The 22,616-nt window shown below is 34.9% G+C and overlaps 1 protein-coding gene across 16 annotated transcripts in view; it reads left to right on the plus strand.

The window, feature by feature from the left end:
* The window catches only part of LOC124171771 (catenin delta-2-like), a 229,484-nt gene that overhangs the window by 187,059 nt on the left and 19,809 nt on the right, over positions 1–22,616 (plus strand). For 11 of the 16 annotated variants that reach the window (XM_046551086.1, XM_046551090.1, XM_046551092.1 and 8 more), the window contains 9 exons: positions 2,451–2,576; positions 4,395–4,454; positions 4,904–5,110; positions 10,955–11,174; positions 11,311–11,464; positions 14,230–14,369; positions 15,125–15,363; positions 21,771–21,788; positions 22,104–22,246. In XM_046551086.1, coding sequence (XP_046407042.1) covers positions 2,451–2,576; positions 4,395–4,454; positions 4,904–5,110; positions 10,955–11,174; positions 11,311–11,464; positions 14,230–14,369; positions 15,125–15,363; positions 21,771–21,788; positions 22,104–22,246 — 1,307 coding nt within the window. The remainder of the gene's footprint in view (positions 1–2,450; positions 2,577–4,394; positions 4,455–4,903; positions 5,111–10,954; positions 11,175–11,310; positions 11,465–14,229; positions 14,370–15,124; positions 15,364–21,770; positions 21,789–22,103; positions 22,247–22,616) is intronic. The other 5 variants (XM_046551088.1, XM_046551081.1, XM_046551089.1 and 2 more) reach the window with 4 other exon arrangements.

The following is a 22,616-nucleotide window of genomic DNA, read 5'->3' on the forward strand; positions in this document are numbered from 1 at the left end:
GTCTTGAGGTATCACTGTATTTTTATTTGGTACTATTACCCTTGCCATGTAAATCCACCGGGCAGGTATGTCTTTCACCCTCTCAAGGATTGGTGTCAGCGAAGTAGCCGACCCTTTGTGGGCCTCTGAGTTGGGATTATCCTCACTCCTCTCTAAATTGGGACCCTTTTACATTGTTTTTGCACTGGGCCTAAGGTTTCCAGGGTTCAAGTTTTCCTGGAAAAAGTAGATGCAAGAAATGTGCTTTTAGTGGCGTCAAGTATATTTCCTTCTCTCTGTTCTTCCCCTCCCCCATCTGCAGAGCCTACTGACGTATTCTGGGCCTATTACAGAGCACACCTTCTTGTGTGATCATCATTCATGATATTGTGCAATGAATGATTAAGAGAGGTTGAAGTAGAAAACCTGTCGACTTACCATCACATTGTGAGCGAAGAACATCCTAGCACGTGTCATTCAGTATACAATCTGGTGTCATTGTGTTGATCTATTGTTATTGTTTCTTGGCATTTGTGTAGAGTCTTATCATAAGTGCTCTTTTTTATTCTCTTAGTGTTAGATCAGGTCCATCATTTTTTGTGAATGGAAGAGACTTGTTCCAAGTAAGGATAAATGTGTGTGTAGTGTACCACTTATCCAGTACTTTTGTCCACCTATCCAGTCCTATCAAAAACATGGCAGTGTGGTAACCAACAAGTCCCAGCCAGAGATATATGTGGTGTGACTTGCACCTGAGAAATTTAGTATACTATTTCAGAAAAATTGCTATCAAAGAAGGTTGTATGTGTAAATGATTAAAGCTTTTTCCTATCTAGTCCAGTCTTGGTAAACATGCTAAATTTGTGGAGCTTCTTCCTCCTCATTTTTGGGAATATTTTTGTGAAGCAACATTCGCAAAAATATGCCAATCTTCATAGTTTATTAATATTCTGTGCAATTTTATGATAATTCTTGTCCTTATATTTGTTTCCATTCTTATTTCTTAAAAATAACTATCCATTTTGGATGTGATTGAGGGCTCAGGTTTCTCCAAGTGATGTTCCATTGAAATCGCCCAATTTGGTGGAAGTATAGGGTAAAATTTTTCTTGTTTGTTGTGTGTTCTAAAATTAATTTATTCAGGGCCCCAAAGTTGCAGAAATCATTCTAGAATAGTGATATTTCTCTAGGAATTGTTCGATATTTTCATTTATTGGATAAGTTTAATCCATATTTTTGGTTGGAATATGCATGGTGAAATCACTAGTTTCTAAATGAATAGATAATTGTTGTACTAATTATGTCTTAGCGTTTTTTCCTTAAACTTACTCATGTAATATATGGAGGAGCTATGGTCTACCAATATAAAGACCTTTTACTTCATTATAATCCATACTGCTTTTGCATGTTGAGCTATGAATTGGTTGGATGAATTATTAAAGCATGGATATAATTAACACTTTTCGATCTTTTCACCAGCTGAATGAATCAGGGATAACTTCATCTGAAGTATTCATATTTAAAAATTTATGTGTTTTCATTATTTTTTAAATATATTTTACTTGGTCACTGCGTTATTTAATTTTAACTTTCATTGTTGCTCTCGGTAAATTTGTTATGTTTTCTTGACTTTTTGTCCAATGCACCAATTGCAAAAATATAATACTTAATGAGAAGGTGAGATATATTCTAACAGCTGTTTTTAATTGAATGTTTGGAAGTTGATATGCCGCAGGGAACTAATTTGCCTTTATTTCTAACTCATTTGGCATTGCTATTAGACTTTCAGGAAAAGTTAGTTAAAACTGAAGCCATAGATTTTTCTTTGAAATACCTAATTTTTTTCAGATTTTTCTATGATGCTATGGAAATTTCCTTCAATAAGTCTGATGTAGATTTACTTTATCCTATCCTATCTCGTTTTTTTAAAGAAGATTGCATTGAATAATACCAAATTAAATTATTTCTTCATCATTGAAGTCAAATTTTCTCTCTCCTTAGCTACGTCTTATGTAGAAACTTAGCCATTTTACTTATCCTGTTCTCGAATAGAGTATTTGAAGTTAAGTTTAGGTCATATCCATGATTCCAATGTTAGAGTTTCTCTTGTATAATAGGGAAAAAATAATCTTTTTCAATAATGAGTAGAATTCCATTTTTCATAAATATTCTGCTTTTCTTCCATTGCCGTTAATAATTTCATGACACTAGAAGCAGTGATGCTACCCCTGAACGTCAGCAGGTTTTAGTGCAGTGAGATAGGTGTACGAGATTTTTTCTGAGATTAGGCTTGACTTTATTGCATAAGACCACTAATATCTACCCCTAACAAAATAGTAGAATTATTCTCATTGCTACGTTGTTTGTGTTCAGCTTATATTTACAAATATTTCATGCTCATTTTAAAATATAATTGTGATCCTGAGACTCAAGGAGCATTTAAAAAGGTAAATATGTTTGTTTTACTTCAGATTACCTCAGTAAAGGTGCTCCCTACCCACAGTCTGGCTATGACGAATTGGACACTAGCCTGTTGCCACCCCGCCAAGATCATTATCGTGTTACTCCATCCCCTGGTGCTCCAGGTGATCGTTATGGTAATATTAATATCATTAGAGTTGTCACTTGTGATGAGAGATAACGTACTACCCCATATTGTTGAAACTGTGGTAACATTAAATGCTGGTCTGGAGAGTGGAGGATCACCTGATTAGCGAATGCTAAACCTGATATGGAGTACAGAAATGCTGATAAAGTGGGCCATGTGATTTTTTAATGGATCCCTGAGGCTATTCACATTGGAAAATGGTGTAACATGAAGTCATTTATCACATTATTTCATAATTAGAGCACCTGAATAATGTGTTGGAGGAAAGTATCTGTTCCCAAGTCGCTGATGTATATGGTTTTAATATCATTTGTGTTTTTCACCTAGAGTAATTAAGGGAATCTTGTGGTTGCATAATAAAAATAGGAGGACTATATGTTTTTGTATTTAGCTGGTGAAAAAGTCTCATTAATCCATTCACCAAGGTTTGATAAATTGGGTCTCTGAAAATGGCATAAACTTGCAATTTAACAACTAGTAAAATGTTTTGCATTTAGTTTTAAATGGTGGTGGATCTGGTTTTTGATATTGGGAAAACTTGGTGGTAATATCCTCCATAATTGCATGCTAAGTAGACTATTCCTTTTCTTACCAAGTTTTCCCCGTGGAATAGATCTGCAACCTACGAAAAAGAAAGTGTGCCAAAGTCGTTCCTTGGAGCTTTGAGTAATTTATTCATATATTCCAAAAATGGCCCTTCAAGAGGTCATTATTGAAGAGCTCAAAGTAAAAATGGGGATACTTTGTTTCTTTTGGTAATAATCTGTGGTGAGGTACCCTATTGATTTAAATGCTTGTAAAAGGGCTGGGATACAGCCATAGTGATAAAAGCATGAACCTGTTACTTAATTTCAAAATGCTCTTATGTAACTATGCTGAGCACGAAGTGGTGAGAGGCTGTACATTGTAGGCTTGCAGTTAGAGCCAAACATGCAAGAGGCCTAGGCTTAGAGCTTTTAAGCAGTTATTATGCCATCTCAGAAATTTTATCAGTTCCCTTTAAGTAACCTTGCATGAGGGGGTGAATATATTTGTTGGTAAAGTGATGGCATCAAACTTTGTAGCTCAAATAGCTGTGGGTACTATTTTGAAAAGTAAAAATAATTGATCTCTGATTCTTTTGGTTTGCTGTTGAATTCTGTTGCAGCTTCTTTAAAGCATTGATGAGGATGACTGTATTATGAAATTAAAGTGAATCATATTTTATGATTGGAAGCAAAATAGTTGCAATTATATATGCTCTCCAGAAAAAAGTTTGTAATCTGGTGTTGGCTTGCCACTTGCAGAATCACCACCCATTGAGTAGGAACTAATGAGATTCTTTTCTTCATTATTGAAGGTATGCTTTGGGTATTTTTGTTCCAGTAAAATGCTATTGATCTTTGGCATGTCACCTCTAGGCTTCTTGGCATAATGCCAACCAAGTAGATAAATCAATACCTGAACAGAATTCTTCTCCTCATTAATTAAATCATTGATTTTCTCAGATTGTTGTATGCAGGCCCTTCTAATCAAGATTTATCAACAAATGGATTAAATACGATTTTAATTCCTCTGCATCCTCTTATTCTAACCATGAATTTCAATAATTTATTGCTGAATAATAGTAATTTTTACAGATGAGTCATTCCTGAGCGAATTATTTAAAGTTTTTTTATGACAATGCCATGGCGACTTGAACAAGCTCATTGTGTTCCCTTAGTGAATGAAGTGAAATAATGTTGTGTGTTATGAATGTGATGATGCTGAACCTAATGAATTGTGTGTCATTGTGAGTTCACATCTTTTTTGGAATTAATCTTTTCAGCTCATCTTACTCATCCATGGACTATTGATGAAACTGGCGAATCAGCACAACTTCCTCATGGTGAGCTATCATGTACATTTGTAAATAGCTTTGAGCCTTGTCTGCTAGAATATTTCCTTTAATTTGAAATCTATGAATAAATTAGAGGTACATTCTTGAAATTTTAAGCTGTTAATATCGTTATTAAAAAGTTTGTGTAGGCTTCATTCTCACATTGGTATCATGCTCCTGAATCTATACTGTTGTATGTCTTTTATATGGGCACTTATTGAAATGATGTTGATCAATAGTGAAATAGTTGCTGTTTGCATAAAGTTCCCATTAGAGTATGCACATAAATTTCTTTAAGGAATCACCAGCCTAATAAAGTGATTAAAATCACAGTTTCTTTATCTTGGGTAGCAAATTCAGTGAAAAAAAGTGTTAATGTTTAGTTTAATGCTTTATGTCATTCTAGTATTGAAGCTTAATATTTTTTTGCATGCTTTATCTGCTTTTTTTGTGTGTAGATGACCAAAAGATAGTTTACGGATACACTTCCCCTTCTCCATATGGGTCAGTCCCAGGTGCCTATGTCACCAATGATAGACACCCTCGAAACTATGAAGAAAACACATCTGCACCAAGATCTATGTATGAGGAGGAAGACGAACCAACAGACCATCTTCCACTGCATGCAGCTAACCATTCTCCCCTACTCGGTGATGACAGTAGGGGTTGGTTTCTCTCTATCCTCTCCCCCCTTCCCCCTTTTATTCGAAATGTCCCATGTAATGTACAGTATTTCTTAGATCATTTTATTCTTATGATTAACATTCTCGTATTTAACTTTGCCTTAAACTGGTTCAGAATATTTGCGTTAAAGAGTTATGAACCTGTGTGAAAAATTTTTAATGGCATCTCAACCTATCATTTTGCATATTTTGTGACTAAATTGAAATGAGAAGGTCAAATTTTAAATTATTTATACCCAAATACTGTATATGCTTGATTGTAAGCCGACATAGCTTAATCAACAGCCATCTATTTGAGAAATGGAAGAACTTTAAACCTCCATAATATCGGATGAATATGGCACCGGGCAATTATAGAGATGAGGGCTGTAAAATTTCATTATTTGTACTGTCCAGTTGGGGGATATCCTCTTACCCTGTGAGACCATCCCTCGTGCAGGCATCTAAATTACCGTCTTTGTGTTTAGATAGCTCTTTCAAGTTGAAATAATGAGGTATGAAGAAAGAAATTGGGTCATAAAAAATGAAAATCTGTTGCACAGTCTATTTAATTGGCCAAAGTATAAAGGGTCAAGTGAATAAAATAACTGAAAACAAATATTATATTTTGGATGTGCAATATCGAGTGTCGTTATCATTCATATGTAGGAGAACAATGACTCTTTCTGAACAGTTTCTAAAAGTAATGCGTTTTCTAATATCAGCAAACTGTATTATTAGGTCCAAATAGGCAACTGCATCAAAATATCTTTTACCAATCCAAAAGATGAGAGCAATAATCGAAAATTAGCCAAACTGAGAAGTGGGAACAAAGTCACTTTGACATAAGCATTCATGCAGTGGAAAGTAATTCTCTTTAATGGTGGCCAGCTTCCACATGCTGTAAATCTCATGCTTAATAGAAATTCTGCTCTGATTAGTCTTTTCTTTGTGTCAGTGTTGTATAAATGTTTTAATAGATTCTGAAAATCTGAATTTTTTAAGCCAAAAGAATTAATGAAAATTTGAAAGCAGGAGCATCACCTCTGTGCAAGGGCTTTTGCTCTTTGAACATGTATTTTATTTTCACTTGCGCAAGAAAATTTATAAATTCATTTGATACTCGTAGAGATCAAGTTCTATTTAAGCAGTCAGTAAACTGTGGTTACTTTTTAACATCAATGAGGTGCATTCAGCTGTTCTAAGTTGTGGAAAATCAGTGGAGGCATTTATGAGTTTTTGTGACCTATTGTGGAGAAATGTGTTTAAAAAATCAAGGCATGGAAGAGTAGAGAACGGATACTATTTTCAGATATTTAACTTACATCAGATGTACTCTAATTTCATTGCAATTTTAAGTAAAAATTTGCCTTCAGGCAGATGGTTAGGCTTGTAAATAAAGAGAGTCACACTAGGTAGCATTTTCTTAATAAGGTTGTCAAGCTCATGACAAATTTCAAGGGACCATTGCTCTATTTTGTTATAAACGGGATTTCGTTACATCCATAAAGAAGGATTTTGCCCTATGCATCACTCAATTGCCAGCTAATATTCTGTAAAGTGTCTTAATTTAAGCAACAAATCCATAAAAATTAACCATCATCCCAACCTTTCCATCAATCCTAAACACAAACTTTGATGTATTCCCTGTGGACTTGATAACTAAAAAGGCAAGAACGTCATTTCCTAGCCTCATTGACACATCAGTTCACATAAGATCATGGAAGTTAAGCTATGTAGAGCCCAGATTAAGTTTAGATGTGTTACCATTTATCAAGATTCATCCCTCCCTCTCCATCAGCCATATTTTGTCTTTTTTGATGACCCACTACCGACTTACTTTTGTTATTACCCTGAAATTTTTTAAAGTATTTAGACCTTTTTCAACAATTGCCAGTTTTCATCCGAGAAAATGATGAGGAAAAATTTTCAAATTTGAGATATAGGCAAATTTTGACTAGTTGTCTACTCCATATACCATGCTAAAAGGACTGGGGTGGTATGGCTACCTAGAAGGACTATTGCCCGTCATTTTGACTGGTAGTAATTATTTTAAATGTCTTCGTTAATGTTAAAATTAATTGATAACTTCATTAAATATAATCCTTTCCTTTATTTATCAGTTCTCTTAATTAATTTTTTACAAATCATTTTACTATCAAAATTTAAAATGAACAGTGGTCACATAGCTTCTGCTTCCCTTGCCCTGGCCTACCACACTCCGCTCAGTACGGCAGTATAATGCTGCAGATTTCTATTTATAATGTAACAAGGGATGTTAAATGCATAAATGTGCTAACTAAAACATCAGAATGGCCGGACGTAATATTGTGTAGTGATAGAAAATTGCCGTTACATAAGCGTTGGCATCACAATTAAATTAGAAATGCTCAACCCGTCATCTTGACGGGTGTTGATATTTTAAGGTAGACGGTTAGTGTAACTCTATTTCTATGTGAAAAAATGAAATTATATTTTTACAGAATACGTACCATAAGAAATAAATAAAAGTTAGAAAAAATAAATATGCCAAAAAAAATATTCCAGGTTGTATGACTAAGTTAGCGGAGGTTACCCATTAAAATGATGGGTCTGGTCCTTCTAGTGTTAACCTGAAAATTTCAACATGATAGCATAAGTTTTAATCAAGCAGTGCATTGCAAAAAAAGACTGGTCGAATGAGAGGCATGCGTTCCCTTTAGCTTTGGTGTCCTTGTCCTCAGTCTGCAAATAGTATTCAGGATATGCATGGGTTTGGCATATCGGACCAAGAAAGGTACAAGAATCAGGGAACTTGATGAAGGTCCCCCTCTATGATGCAGTCTTGCAAATCGAAAACAGCCCTAGAATCAATTAAAATTTTCTCGCCCTGAGCACACAATTAGAGGGTATGATTCATGAGACTTATCTGTGATGCAATGTTTTCGTAAGGGTATTTTTACTCACTGTTACAGAAAATCTTTTGTGATGGCAAAATGCTACAAAAGCTTTTATTCTGGCAAAATAGATAGGATGGGAAGAGTCAGAAAAGAAGAAGTATAAGGTGCATAGGGTGTTTAAAATAATGGGAACAGATAATTCAAAGAATGTTCACCCAAAATTGGGTAATTGGCATTTTGCTGCAATCGCCAAGTTGCCTGAAAAAAAGCCCTGACCCTTCAAAACTCCACGTTAGTCTCCTTTGACCTGGTGAAATTAATCTGGAATGTTAATTAATAGATATGCATATTCAGTAGACACTCATGAGCTTTGCAGTATACTTGAGAAATGGAGAAATAATATCATTTTATTGAATGTGAGGAGGGGATATAATGGATTTTATTTATGTGATGAAGTTAGAGAGTTCTTTTTGCCCCATGTGGTCTCAGAAGTGCCTACCTAAGTAGAATAGTGACAAAATATGTCATAGTTTTTCCAATTGCACTGCCTTCCTTTAGCATCCCTAGCAGAGAGCAAGAATTCTTACAGATCAGCTCCTAGCGAACAGCTTCTTCAGCTGAATGCACCCAATAGCAAGAGTTACTTAGCTGCAATAGTGTGATTGAAATAATTTCTTCCTATGTAAATTATAATTCTTATTCCAATATCTTTCTTCAGGGAAACTAATTTCATTTTCAAAAATTTGCTGGTGCAAAAATTTTGCATGCTGCTTGTTTCACCCAAAATCAGAACAATATTGTCTGCTCTTAGCATTATGATGACAATGGATAGTTCATTCAATCTGTAACTAGCCGAATAGACCGGAAATCATGGATTATGCTGCTTAGAGTACCTCTTATGCTTGTGAGACTGATTTTCAATAAAAATGCATGTATTTTCTGGAAAATGTCCGCATTAAAATTCGTCAACACACATAAAAGATTTGTAAGAATTAAATCACATTCTGTGCTTCAGACCTAAGTACATATATTTTCTCTGTTTGTTATTTGAGGAAAATAAGAATAAGTTGGCTCATAATCAAGTAAATGCACTATTTGTTCAGGGTAATGAGGCGTGCATGAGTTCTACCATAGTCTTTTTGTGTTTTAAAATTGAAAACCACCAAACTACTTTAAATATTTTTCACTCAAAGTGTATGTACTTACTCTGCTATTAATGTAAAACTTACGCTGCTGTTAACATAATGAAAGGAAAATTTTTGTCATGGAAGATGTGAATTTCTGCTGTTTATCTCATGCTTAAATTATGGAAAGTTATATTAAGAGACTTTCAAACTGTAAGTGGTGAAGCACATGCATGCTCAAAATATTTCAAATTGTTTCACTCCAATTTATGTAGCTAATCTAATATAGTTATGCAATTGCATCTTCTAATAATATTTTTGTGCCTTAGATAATTAAGTCATTGGCTATCAAGTGCTTTCACATAGTGGTTCTGTAATGTGTGCCTAGTTGGCTCATGCATATGAACTGAGTGAGAGATTTCCTTTTGTATGTTTATCATGGATAAGCTTCAATTTCAATCTAAGCTTTTTTTAATCGAATACACTTTTGACTAATTTTTAAAAATTTAATGGTTGGAAAGTGGAATTTTAGAAGTTATAATTATATTTTTTGGAAGGTAGTTCCATGCTATGCAACGTGTGTGACTAATGGAATTAAACATATCCTTATGCATCATTTGCTTTCCTGGGTTGCAAATTTTTAGGGAACATAGATTTTTTCATTTTCATGTAAATGGCCATGCTCTTACTTTGCTTACAGTAAATGCTAGAGTGCTCAAGGTAGCGGCTGTTTTGTGAAATACTATTATTGAAATTTGTTCATGTTTAACATTGGATGAAAGTAATGCCTAATTCCCCAAAGTATCACGGAAGGATTGACATTCATGTCAGTCCATTGCATTTTCTATCAGAGTAACATTTGGCAGCCATGGTCTCAATGATTTCATTTTTATATCTGGTTTATTTTGCTAATCAACCCTCACGTTAGTTTTATTACATTCTGGAGAAAATATAAATATTTTTTGGGGATGAGCTTCATGCAAGAGATAACGAATCAAGATTTTCCTTGTTTTGTTTTTCGGGAATGAGTGTATCATTGGTATTTCTGGTAAGATTGCTGTTAATTACCTTATGTGATCATAATAGATATTAATGAAGTCACTTATTATGTATCAATTGTTTTCTCTGATGCTCAGCAAATATTGCTCAGAGCACATTTTAATTACTCTCTATGATTAGAAAAAGCCCTTGTATAATTCATTGTTGTGTATTTTATGTGAATACTTTTTAAAGTAACTTCTATAAATTTTTAAAACAATTTTACCATTCGCAAATTCAGGGGTCGATCATCCTTTGAATGGCTTTTAGATTTCAAATAATGATCTCGAGTTTTTTTTTAAACAAGATTTTAAGATGTACCATGTATGTAGAAATGGAGTGAATAATTAACAGCCCAGCTTTTTACAGCATTATATTTTTTTCTTTTATGCTGTCAAATGGACCTTTGCACCAATTAAGGAAGTTTTTTAGGTATCCATCCAATTTAATGAGATTAATTGTTTTCCCTTTTTCATGAAAGTGAAAGGGAAAACTTGTGTTTTGGACATATTGCATAAAATTGTTTAAATGGTTAACTTTCGAGTAATTGCCTGAGAATTATTACTTGTGTATCTTTAATTTTGAAATGTTGCATGCTAAACTTTCATGTTCATATGATATCGTCATGAAATTCTGCTTGCCTCATCAAAGCATGGAATTTCCTCTTAAATTTAACTTTGAGAATGAGCTGCATGTGGAAATTTTTATGACTGTTTTGTGGCAACTTCCAATGCATGTTTATCAAATTACTTTTACAGTGCTTCCTTCTATTTTGAGTCATGCTAATGTATACTGTGTGGTTACAGGTATGCGGTGGAGAGATCCTAACCTTACAGAAGTGATTGGGTTCTTGACCAACCCCAATAATGTAGTTAAAGCAAATGCTGCTGCTTACCTTCAGCATTTATGTTATATGGATGATCCCAACAAGCAAAAAACAAGGTCTTTGGGAGGGATACCTCCATTAGTTAAACTTCTAAGTCATGAGGTCCCAGATGTTTACCGCAATGCCTGTGGAGCTTTAAGGTACGAATGACTATATCACTGATCATTTATAAGTTTTTCTTCATGAAGTGATCCTTACGTATGAAATAATAGAACTACAATGCTTGTCAATCTAATCCTAGTTCATTTGATAAAAACTTGTACTTTCATAAATCAGGAATTTGTCATATGGAAGGCAGAATGATGAGAACAAGAGAGCAATCAAAAATGCTGGGGGTATCCCTGCACTAATAAATCTGTTAAGGAAGTCTCCTGATGCAGAGGTTAAGGAACTTGTTACTGGTGTCTTATGGAATTTATCATCATGTGAGGTAAGTGTCTGGGATACAAGTAGTAAGACATTGTCTCTCCTCACCTGCAGTAATTTCATGTTAAAATTTGTCAAACATTACAAGTTTTATATCTTTAATGTCATCTCTACTTCGGGGTGTGTGCTAGCAAAATATTAATTCTAAATAAAGTTCTCTTTATAAGAAATCTCTATAGATATGATTTATGAAAATGTCATCCCTACCATGGAAAAAATTAGGGTCTCATTTTCCTCCCATAAGAATCATTCATTTCCATCCACCTTATGATGAACCTCTTTACTGCAAAAAATTGTTGTGTAATGAAATAATATTTTAGTCCCAAGTCTATCATCTACCTCTTAAGAATGAAATAATGGATTTTAGTTGTGTTTATCACTGACATGATTTTTGACTAAAGTAGGCGATAATGCTTGTAGATTACTGACATAATTGATCCAGATTTTGTTACTTATATCAAACAACATTGTTGACCGGAGACAAAGGTTTTCGCAGATATCTCTACTCACACTGTATCAGACAAAACTACTCGAGGGTCAACAGTTGGCAGAGTTGTAAATTGCATTATAATTCAACAGAATTGGCACTAGAGGGAATAAAATGGTATTAAGGTAACAGTAATGATTCATCAGAATGTGCTTTATGGATTATTTTTGAGGTCCTTACCATGATTTGCCGATGAGCTGGCATCTCAAGAATGCCACCGAAAAGAAAGCAATTTACTGTTGAGGAGAAAATTGCAATTTTTAAAGATGTGAGCAATGCTATAAAGAATGTGGAAATTGCCAAGAAATATGGTATATCACCATCATCGCTCATCACAATATTGGAAAAGGAAAATAAATAGAATTATGCACTTTCTACAATTCTCTAAATCCAGCTAAAATGAGATTACAAGCCACAACTTATGGCAAAGTCGAAGCTACTTTTAAATGGTTTTTGCAAATTAGGAGTTTGAATATTGCCATTACTGGCCCTCTTATCTACCAAAAAGCCAAGGACTGGTTCTGTGTGTTGTAGGGGCGGCTAGAAAAGTTTTACTCCCGACTCAACATTATATGCTAAGAAATATAGGGTAAAGAGCTGTCCGCACTGGCAGATTCCATTGCTCAGTGGCAGAGTGGCAAACTAAAGGGAAAAATGGAGAAGTTTCCTCTGAAAAAAATATTCAACGTGAATGAGAGTGCCATGGCTGCTACCAGAAATACCTACAGTCACTGTTAAATCGGACGAATGCAAATGGGGGAGAAGGCAAAAGAACACATCACTGTCCTTCTTTGCTGCAGCACAGATGGGCCACAGAAGCAATGACCTCTGGTGATTGGAAAACGGAGGAAACCTAATTACTTAAATATTTTAAGAAATTTACCTGCAAATCAATAGTCAAACATAAATACATGCATGACTTCTGATTGTTTAAGCAGTTGGTTTAAAAAATCTACTTGGTAATGATGGCACAAAGGATATGTAACTTAATTCATTAAAAAATTTATTATTAACTTAAATTTGAGTCATCTGCATAGATTATGTTGATGTAAATAATGTCTCTTTTAAAAATATGAAAAAAGTGTGATTACTTTGGACTCGAACACTCCCAGAACGTCATCGCAACTATGGCACACAGAATAGACCTACTCGGCTACAGAGCCACATATTATTTGGTCGTAAACAGTGAGTCAAGATATGATTATGAAGGGGGAAAAACCTCGTCAAAAAAGCCCGAAAGTAAACACTCCAACTTCCAATGTGGGTATGGATGGGAGATTCCTCTGTGCATTCCACCTGCTAATCTTAATTCTGTAAGGGCTTTTGCCCCTGGAGTTTGAATCCAGCTTCAGTTGCCCAGTTGTGTCCATGACCATCACCATCGGCTCTTGGTGCTGTGAAGGCAAATGATGTAGGTTGCTTAATGTGCTAACCTTCTAAGTTTTCACCAGCCCAGCGCCATCTGAAAAGTGGGACTTATGGATGTCTACATACTATTGAAAACGATAGTACACTGGAAATGGTTACCTTCTACGCAGCAAAAACCTCTGTACAACAAATTTTTTGTAGTCCAAAGAAGTTTATTGTAAAGGAGTGTGACTATATCGCCTGATAGGCAAGTTAAATCTCTATGTAGAGGTGAAAATATTTCATCTTTTAAGTACTTTAATGTTTTAGCATTTTACTTGTCATCTAGAGGCAAATTCGGTGCAACCTTTTCTTATTGTTCTTTGGAAATAATTAATTCTCATGCACACCATTTTTTTGTAATAGTAATTGGGGTTCACTGAAGCAAACAGCTCATATAGCCCCCCATAGTAATAGCTAAAGCTATTACTGCTTAACTTATTGCATCACTTTCATTGGTATCTTTAGCTGTTTTCAGAGTTAACTATCCCCCTATCATTGCAATCTGAGTAGGTAGTAGCTGGGCCTGCAATGGGAAGGTGGGACGAATTGAATAAGTGGCTAAATTGACAGGTATTGCATATATCATGCCATTGATGATGAAGTCAGGTGGTCATTTTTAAGTTACCATTGAGGTTTCTTTGATTGGAAACCTCTAAAAAAGTGGAGATTAAAAAGTTATCCTATGACTTAGGAGCAAGTTGGGAACTGAAATTTATATTTTACCGTTTCACATGGAATTCATTGCTTCCTATAACATTGTTTTTCTTTGCAGAATTGTTAGTTTTCCAGAATTGTTAATTGTTATGAATGAGTACCCATTTTATTAAATGACATAAACACACAAAGGCTCTCCCCTTTTTTTTGCTTCCCAGGACCTCAAGAAATCTATAATTGATGATGGCCTCACTATGATTGTAAACCATATAATTATTCCTCATTCTGGTTGGGATCACACAAGTCCCGGAGAAACCTGTTGGTCTACTGTTTTTAGAAATGCTTCTGGTGTTTTAAGGTAAGGTTCTCCTATAAAATCAAAATAAATTGCTTGCTTGGTTACAAAGTGTTGTGAAAACACTACATTTTTCCTATCATATTATCACAGATGTAGCAACTTTATTTGGTAAATTATAATCAATAAAGTGGTTTTTACTTTAAAAAACCCACTTTATTGATTTATCAATTGATTGAAAAAATATTTTAAAGTGGTTTTGTGCAAATTATCTTGGTACTGATTCTTTTTAGCTTCATTTCTAATGCCCTAAGCTCAAAAGCCAGTGGAACCGAGAACCTTCGAAAAAAACTACCCAACCCAAGATTAATGATCAGAATTAAATTCTAATTCATGTAGCTAATTGTACTGCCTAAATGAATATCTACCGATTCGATCGATGGATTTTTATTCCTCATAGGAAAATCCACTAGGATCGGTATAACATTGATAGCTCACGCTTGGTTTCGCTAATTAGTAGGGCCCCCTTCGCTTCTATAGCGTTGAGGTGTTTTTCCCTCGTCCCGTCCCTTCCCTTCCTATCCCTTCCCAGAGGCGTAGGCGGGCTCCCATCGCGACGGTGCCTCTTTCCTTTTCCCTTCCTCTCCAGCCCCTCCCCGGGTGATCGGGGGTATAAGCCACTGGCTTGGTTTCTGGCCCCGGTGCGTTGTACCCTCAAAGGGTTCGCCCAGAACCCTCATACTTTCTGCCTGAATGAAACGGTGTGCGTTCCTGGGTTGCTTGTATTTTTGTGTAATTTCCTGAATTTCTCTTTCCAGGAATGTGAGTTCTGCTGGTGAATATGCTCGGAAAAAACTGAGGGAGTGTGAGGGTTTGGTTGACTCGTTGCTCTATGTTGTACGATCAGCGATTGATAAGTCCAACATAGGGAATAAAAGTGTTGAGAACTGTGTGTGCATCTTGAGGAATCTTTCATACAGATGCCAGGAGGTTGAGGATCCCAACTATGACAAGCATCCGCTTCCTACACAAAGCAGAGCCGGGGCACAACCAAAAGGTATGCAGACTGATTTTATTCGTTTCATTCAGATTTGGATCTTAGACTAAATACATATGAAGTTGTACAAGTTGTTTTCATTTGAATTTGATGAACGAGAAGTTTGTGCTATGCAGTGAAAAAGCTCAAAGACTTCTTGAAAATGTTAAATAATTTGTGTTATTGTTTGCATCTTTTTCTGCTTCATTTTCTTTTTTGGTTCAAATCTTTCCTTTCCCTTAAATTTAACTTATTTATTATTATTATTTACATTTAAGTATTGCGTGTTTACATAACTTAGTTTTTAGGGGTTTGAATGATTTCTTCAAGTTTCTTTTTCTATGATTTGCTCTAGTTACACTCAGTTGAAAGTGGCTCTTTCACAAAAGCTGATTGATAATATCCTCCAGGTTATTAGATTCATCATTGTTGTGGAAAAGATACAAGAATGATGTATGTGATGATCTTTGGTGTTTTTTCATGATCACTAATCGATAATACTAGCTGATCTATTCTAGGATGAGATAGGTCATAATGTATGCCATTAGAGATTGCCAATTCCTTCATCTTCTTACATAGGGATGAGAGAATGTATTGATTCCACCAGTAGAGAGCATGTGGAAGAGTTAATCTCACAACTCTTGTGTATACATAGTATGATTAGTAGAAGTGAAAGCCCATGTGTTTTGCATGAAGATGGTTGCGGATGAGACTTTGGTCATCCCTACCAGTTAACATGAAATGGAAGATACTTGCATACATTTGAGTTTTGATTATCCGTTGTAATAGAGAGTAATGCCCAAACAGATGGAGGAGATTCAGGTTATTACCCCCCTGACATTAGGGGTAGCTGCTTATTTGGAGAATATGCCAGAGAACATAATGCGATAGAGGAATTATCTCTAGTTTTCTTCAGTTGATTGGTGTAGAAAGCCAATGAAATTGTCAACATATTGGTGATGTTAGCCCAACACTTAGGTGAAGATTACTTGCTGTCTTTTCAATGCTAGAAACGGCTTTTTTTGATTCTCTCTTAATTACATTGATTAATCCGCAGTGTGTATATATATTCTCTTTGATTGTGCTAGTGCTATTTGAAATATAAACATGCTCCTGCGAATGGAGGCTGAGAAAAATGTGTGTAATTTTATGTACATTCTCAAATTTACAGTTGTTGTTAACGTTGTTGTACTGATAGACGATAGAAAAAGTGCATTTTTAATCTCAAACTCTTCTTTTGTATAATTTAGCGCTTATGTATGCATATTTATGATATGCTTGGGATAAATGGTGTGGATATAAAATTGGAACAAAATGTTCTCTTCCCATTGTCTCTCAACCTGCTGGAATTTAAAGGATTGAGACAATCCGTTTATGATAATTTTCCCAGAAATGTTTACTTTAGTTTGTGTGCTCTGCATGTTTATGCTCTTTCCACAGAAAACTAACAGTTTAGGGGTGGGGAAGGTTTGGGTAAGGAGAGTATGGGAGAACTGGTTGGGCTGAATAATCCAACAAACAGATATTAGAGCAATGGATAATTGAGGCTCTACTGTATATTGAAATAAGTGTTCTTCCTCTATGACTGGAGAGTCACCACATCTCTTTTGCAATTTGTTGCATGGTACTTATACTAATTTGCAATTTGTATGTTTATCACAACATCTTAGCCCTGAATTGAACTCGTCAAAAATGAAATCTTTTAATCATACACATATTATTGTAAATCTGGCATCAGGGCAGTTTTATAATTGTGAATGGGAGTAAGGAAGGTCATAATGGAAAAAAAACTGTTGCATATTTCTCCGTCTTATATGTCTTGCTGTATAGTTTTCTTGTATATAAATGAGGGTATAGTTTTCTTGCATATAAATGAGGAAAAATTGTTTTAAAAATGGTGACATTTGTTAATTTAGATTTCTTCTGTCACTTTAAAATTGATTTACTTAACCTCCCAGAGTTGTAAGAACAAAAACTATTCGTTTTTGATCGAAAAAGACAATTAGGTGTACAGGAGCATAAATTGTGCTTTATTCAGATATATGTCAAATTCATTGGCTTTATTCATAAATATAACCCTATTTTGTAAATGAACAAATTCGCTGAATGACATTCTTTAAATTTGCTTCAATGGGTAATGCTTCATTTTTATTCAACGTCAAGATTCAGACCAAGAGACTTTCTTTTGTTTAGATACTGCAGCAAGCAAGTCCTTTCTAGCCTTAATAATATTTTAAACTCTTATTAATTACCAACATATAAATTGTAAACCTTCAATAGCCTCCTTGTAAGTAGAACTGTCTCAAGGCAGGTGTCTTCTGGTTCTCCAAGTTTCTCTATCCTCTACATGTCTTTTTCATTAGCACATTATGTCTTCCTCCCCTCATGTAGAAACTAAGAAAATTTTTTAGCGTACACCCTCAGGTTGGGTGATTTTCTGGCCCTTTAGCCATCCCTTTCCTTTCTAAAGCCTGAATCACATGATCATTTGTTTCATCCCTTTCAGTGCTCACTCGTGTGATCAATTTTCAGGACCAGAAAAGTGATCGATCCCTCGAGACATCTTTTTTTTTTATCACACGGTCATTATTTCAGTCACTCTTCCTATCACTCCATCTATCTCTTTCTAGCATTCTCACAGCTAGTGGTTCATGCTTACCTATGTCGTTCCCACCATTGTCAAACATTGCTCTGCTACCGCTCTATATGACCATGCCTTGTGATTGGCTGATATGCGGTTTAAGTGATGAGTTCGGCAACAGAAAAAGCAACGTGCAGAGTGTTGAAAATAGTGATGGGAATCCTCATCACTGGAGCCATCAGAAAAAACAATCACGTGCAACGATCATTTCCGAGTGATTACAAGAGTAATCGCTGGAGTGAGCACTCAAAAATGAAGAAGAAAATGATTGTGTGATTCAGGGTTAGTATTTTGCTTGTGATGGGACTGCTGTGAATGGGCCCCAAGAAGATGGTGTGGGGGGTGCAGCATTGTAAGTTGCACTGACAAAGCTTCAGAGAGTAGTGCTCTCAGTGCAGGCCCTAGTGGCCAATTGTGTACATTAGAATAAATTACCCATACTTTTCTGCATATCTATCTTGATTTGCTTCTGAAAATTCAATTCAGTATTCTACACTTAATGAGGGCTGCACCAGGCGTCTATTTTTGATCTTTTAGCATTGCTTTTATTTTAAAAAATGTCACTATTACAAGACCTTAGTTGCTGAACACAAACCACCAGTTATTGCTGTCATAAAATAGGCATCATTATGTTGCGAAAAGTAGATGCGTATATAATGACCACAAATGAAGACAGGGCTGGAGGGGGTCTTCTGAGAGTAACATCTGCAAATGGCTAACAAATAACCTTCTAACTCGTGATGTAATTCATTAATATCAAAGGCTTTATGAGAGGAGCTTGGTAGCTTAGTGGGTAGAGCACTTGGCTGCTTATGGAGAGGTTCTGGGTTCAAATCCTGTGTAAAGCCTAAGGAGACTCCTCAACAAAATCCTTGAAGCTCAGATGGGCCAGGGAAAGGAACTGACCTCTCTACTCTGAAGGTGTGAAATTTGCATGCCTTAGTGGCTTATGCATGGCTTAGTTTGGGATGAGCTCTACCATCACATACGCAAACTAAACTTCAGGTTTAATCACTGAGTGTGTGAAAGGTTATGCGATGAGTGGAACAAGTGATGAGTTTTCAAATTTTGATTCTTGGAAAAACCAATGCAATAATACCTGTCAATGTTTCATTAATAACATTGCCAAAATTTTCCCTCAACATGTGTACCATAACATTGGATATTTTAGCCACATTAAGGTAAATTTGATGAGTCTATCATGTTTAAACTATATTGGCCCATGTAGTGATGCAGGAAGAAAAGTTATCTGTGGTTTCTAAAGGAAAAAAACAGTAAAAATTCATTAAAAATGAAAGAATTCTGGGGAACAGTGGGGAAAACTTAGGAATTTTATTGCTGTAATTGGTTAGCAATCCTGTCACTATTATTTTCTGTCAATTAATTCATTGCTTATTTGTTTAGGCATTGATGAGCATTACCTCCAAACTTGTTCAGCTTGGTCTTTCTGTTAAAGTACACCTTTACTTTATATCATAAAATTCAAATAATCCTTCTGTAAAAATGCTGTAATTATCCCTTACGTTGTTTATGATTGGCTGTTTCATTTTATTTTTTTGTTAATAATTAGTTACTTTCGAAGAACATCTTTATTTTTGTTTAACTTTTTTATTTTCTCTTACATATATTGTGGTGCGCATATATTATTTTTTGGTAATATCAACATTTAGAGAGTTAATTTTGTACAAAAACAGTGTAAAGTTTGCTGTAAGGAGTCATTTAAGCACAGTTGTTGATTGACCACAATTTTATTAGCGATTTTAATTGGAAACAAAGTATTAATTTTTTTAAATTACTTTTTTTCAATGATTGAATTGAAAACAAATTGAATTATGATTGAAAACAAAAAAATATGATGTATTCAAAGGAAATCATACACATGAGGGAATGGACAAGGCATGGGTTAAAGAAATAGTGTTATGAGGAGTAGGTGAGGGAATAGTTGGGAAAAAAGATTTACTGAAAAAAATGGCCGAGGGTAGGCTGAAGTACCAAGACAGCTTGTTTGCATTAGGTCTTCTTGCAAGAATCTCTTTGGCTTGGAATTTGGATTTTGATGGTAATGAGAGCATACATATTCATTAGAGCATTAAGATTACAGATGCATTAGTTAATGTCTTGATTATTATTATTATTATCCTTCTTATTCTCCATTCAAAGCATGTCGAGTACCTTTACTGCGTATGTAATTTGGTTTTGGTTGGTATGTTTTTATACCATTAGCCCTTCTGCAAAAATTTTTATATTTTCATTGGTGTTTTGCAACTATTTAAGGAAAGTTCAAAGAGTTCATAATCATCATGTGAGAAATCAGCTTACTCCATGATATCAAATTTTCCATGCATAAATGAATCAATTGAAATTTTCATCGGCCAACGTTTGGTTGTGCTTTCATCACATGTACTTCAGTAAAATTGAAAGGAAATTACTAACTTGGGGCATATTATTTAAATATTCGAATTAAGTGGAAGGTTGCAGCATGTGATGCCATTAGATTGGCCGCAATGGACACTATACCCTTTGCGTGAAAAGGACCAATATGCGTAAAATAATTTTATGGCATTTCTTTGATACTTGATTTTGCCCTTTTAAAACTGTGCCTGGGCCTTCACCTATAAATGCACTTGCATCATTGGATGGTGATTTGGAGATGAAATTCAAAATGTTATTTATCTCTTCAGGAAGAACCATTGAGTCCTTATTGGCAAACCTTATGTCTATTCAGATGTTCACTTTGTGTGTCAAGACTTATTGCCTGGCCAATTCCATGGTCTTTTAATGTTAATTTGTATTATTTCCTCTCAACGAGATATTTCAAGTTTCTTTATTGAAGAATATTTGGGCTTTTAATGATTAAGTTTGTGCATCAATGATGTTGAGGCATTCTGAATTGGTCCATTGCACCTTGTGCTGATCACTGATTTTGTTCAAGGATGTTGTATATGCTGTAAGGGGTCTTACTTGTTTTGTTTGCAAGTAATTTTTCACCCTCTTAAACATAGTTAATGTTGGATTTTTCTTCTTAGCTTATTCAAACACGTATGCTATAACTGTCAGCATAGCATTATTATCTACAATAGGGTTTTGTCAAAACTATAAAAAAGATAATTTATGACCATCATCTTGAATTCAAGTACATTGCCTCTCTCTCTCCCATATGGGCAGCGGTAGCATATTTATTTTGAGTGGTATGAGTTCAACTTTTTCATATTTGACAGACACATCTACTACATTGATTTATTCTTATCTACTCTTCAAGAAGTTCATTTAGACCTATTACTCTAGAGGCTGTATTTATGAAGCATTGAATCATGGGGAAGTATTTCTTCTTGCAATTCTCTCTCCTGATTACCTGAATAATTCTGAAGCTCTTCTTTAGTGTTATAAAATTAGATTGTCAGAAGTATACAATTGGTATGAGGTGAAAAATGCTGCTAATTCCCCAAAAATAATTTAAAACCATAAAACATGCATATCATGCTCATCCAATTTGTTGTACATACATATTGATTTTGGAGCACTTTTTAATTTTTTACTTGTGGTAATAATATTAAATAGGTAATATTTTTGTCTCAGGTTTACAAAAGATAGTACCTTTTCATTGAAGTGGATATTATTTCCACTTTTTCATTTTTTAGTGTTGATTGTGCAATTTGTAAGTATATTTAAGGTTAAAGCTTGGATTCAAAAATCTTTATGGTGCTATAATATTTTTAATAGTATTATTTGTGTGTTTAATTTTTTACTTGTGAGTTATTAGCTGAGATCTTTCAAATGTTTTTTGTAGCATACAGTCTATGCCAAGGTAAGAAACATTGGTGGGAATAAATCAAGTTTATGCTTTTTAAAATCAGCTTGTCAAGTACTAGCCACTCTGAAATTTGAAAATATTGCTACCTTACCTGCTCTTAGATGCATGTCTATAGCTAGCTGTTTATTCATTTTTTGTTGTATATTACGACTGCTTTTTAAAATAAGTTTGTTTGAGTTTGCTAAAATAATTGTGAATACATAGTTAAGTCTGATATTGACTACTTGGAAATCTTGAGTACATTTCAAATATTAAACACCTATTTTAAAATGAGGCCACAATTTTATTTTGAGATCCTTTTCTTTCAAGGGGATAACTTGGGATGTTTTGGTGCAAATAAAAAGAAGAAAGAAGCACAACCAACTCAGCAAAAGGAGTCTGCCAGCACTAGTCGAGGCATTAGCCAGAGAACTGAGCCTGTGAAAGGAATGGAGTTACTATGGCAGCCTGAGGTACTTGCCACGGTGACATCTCTTATCATAGCTCTAATGCGTAATTTAGTTTCTTGGAATCATTTAAGTATAACGGGATAAGTCATGAGACCTCTCAGTGTTCAAAATTCAGGCTTTGCTCTCCGGCTGTGGTCCAGTGCGCATGACTTGGACTGCTAGTCGCATAACGTGCTCAGTAGTGGCGTAACTAGGAATATGCTTTGGAGGGATGGGGATGCATGAGGGAGGGACCCCCTCCTCCAGGCAGGTCCGGGAAATTTTTTGAAGAATGATATGCCTGGAAATACATTTTACCGTTTTGACACTTGAAAATTAACGTTCAGCAGATGCAGTTATTGTCAAGTTCAGTATGTGAAAACTAGACAATAGT

Source organism: Ischnura elegans, chromosome X (genome assembly GCF_921293095.1).
Source record: "Ischnura elegans chromosome X, ioIscEleg1.1, whole genome shotgun sequence".
Lineage (NCBI taxonomy): Eukaryota > Metazoa > Arthropoda > Insecta > Odonata > Coenagrionidae > Ischnura > Ischnura elegans.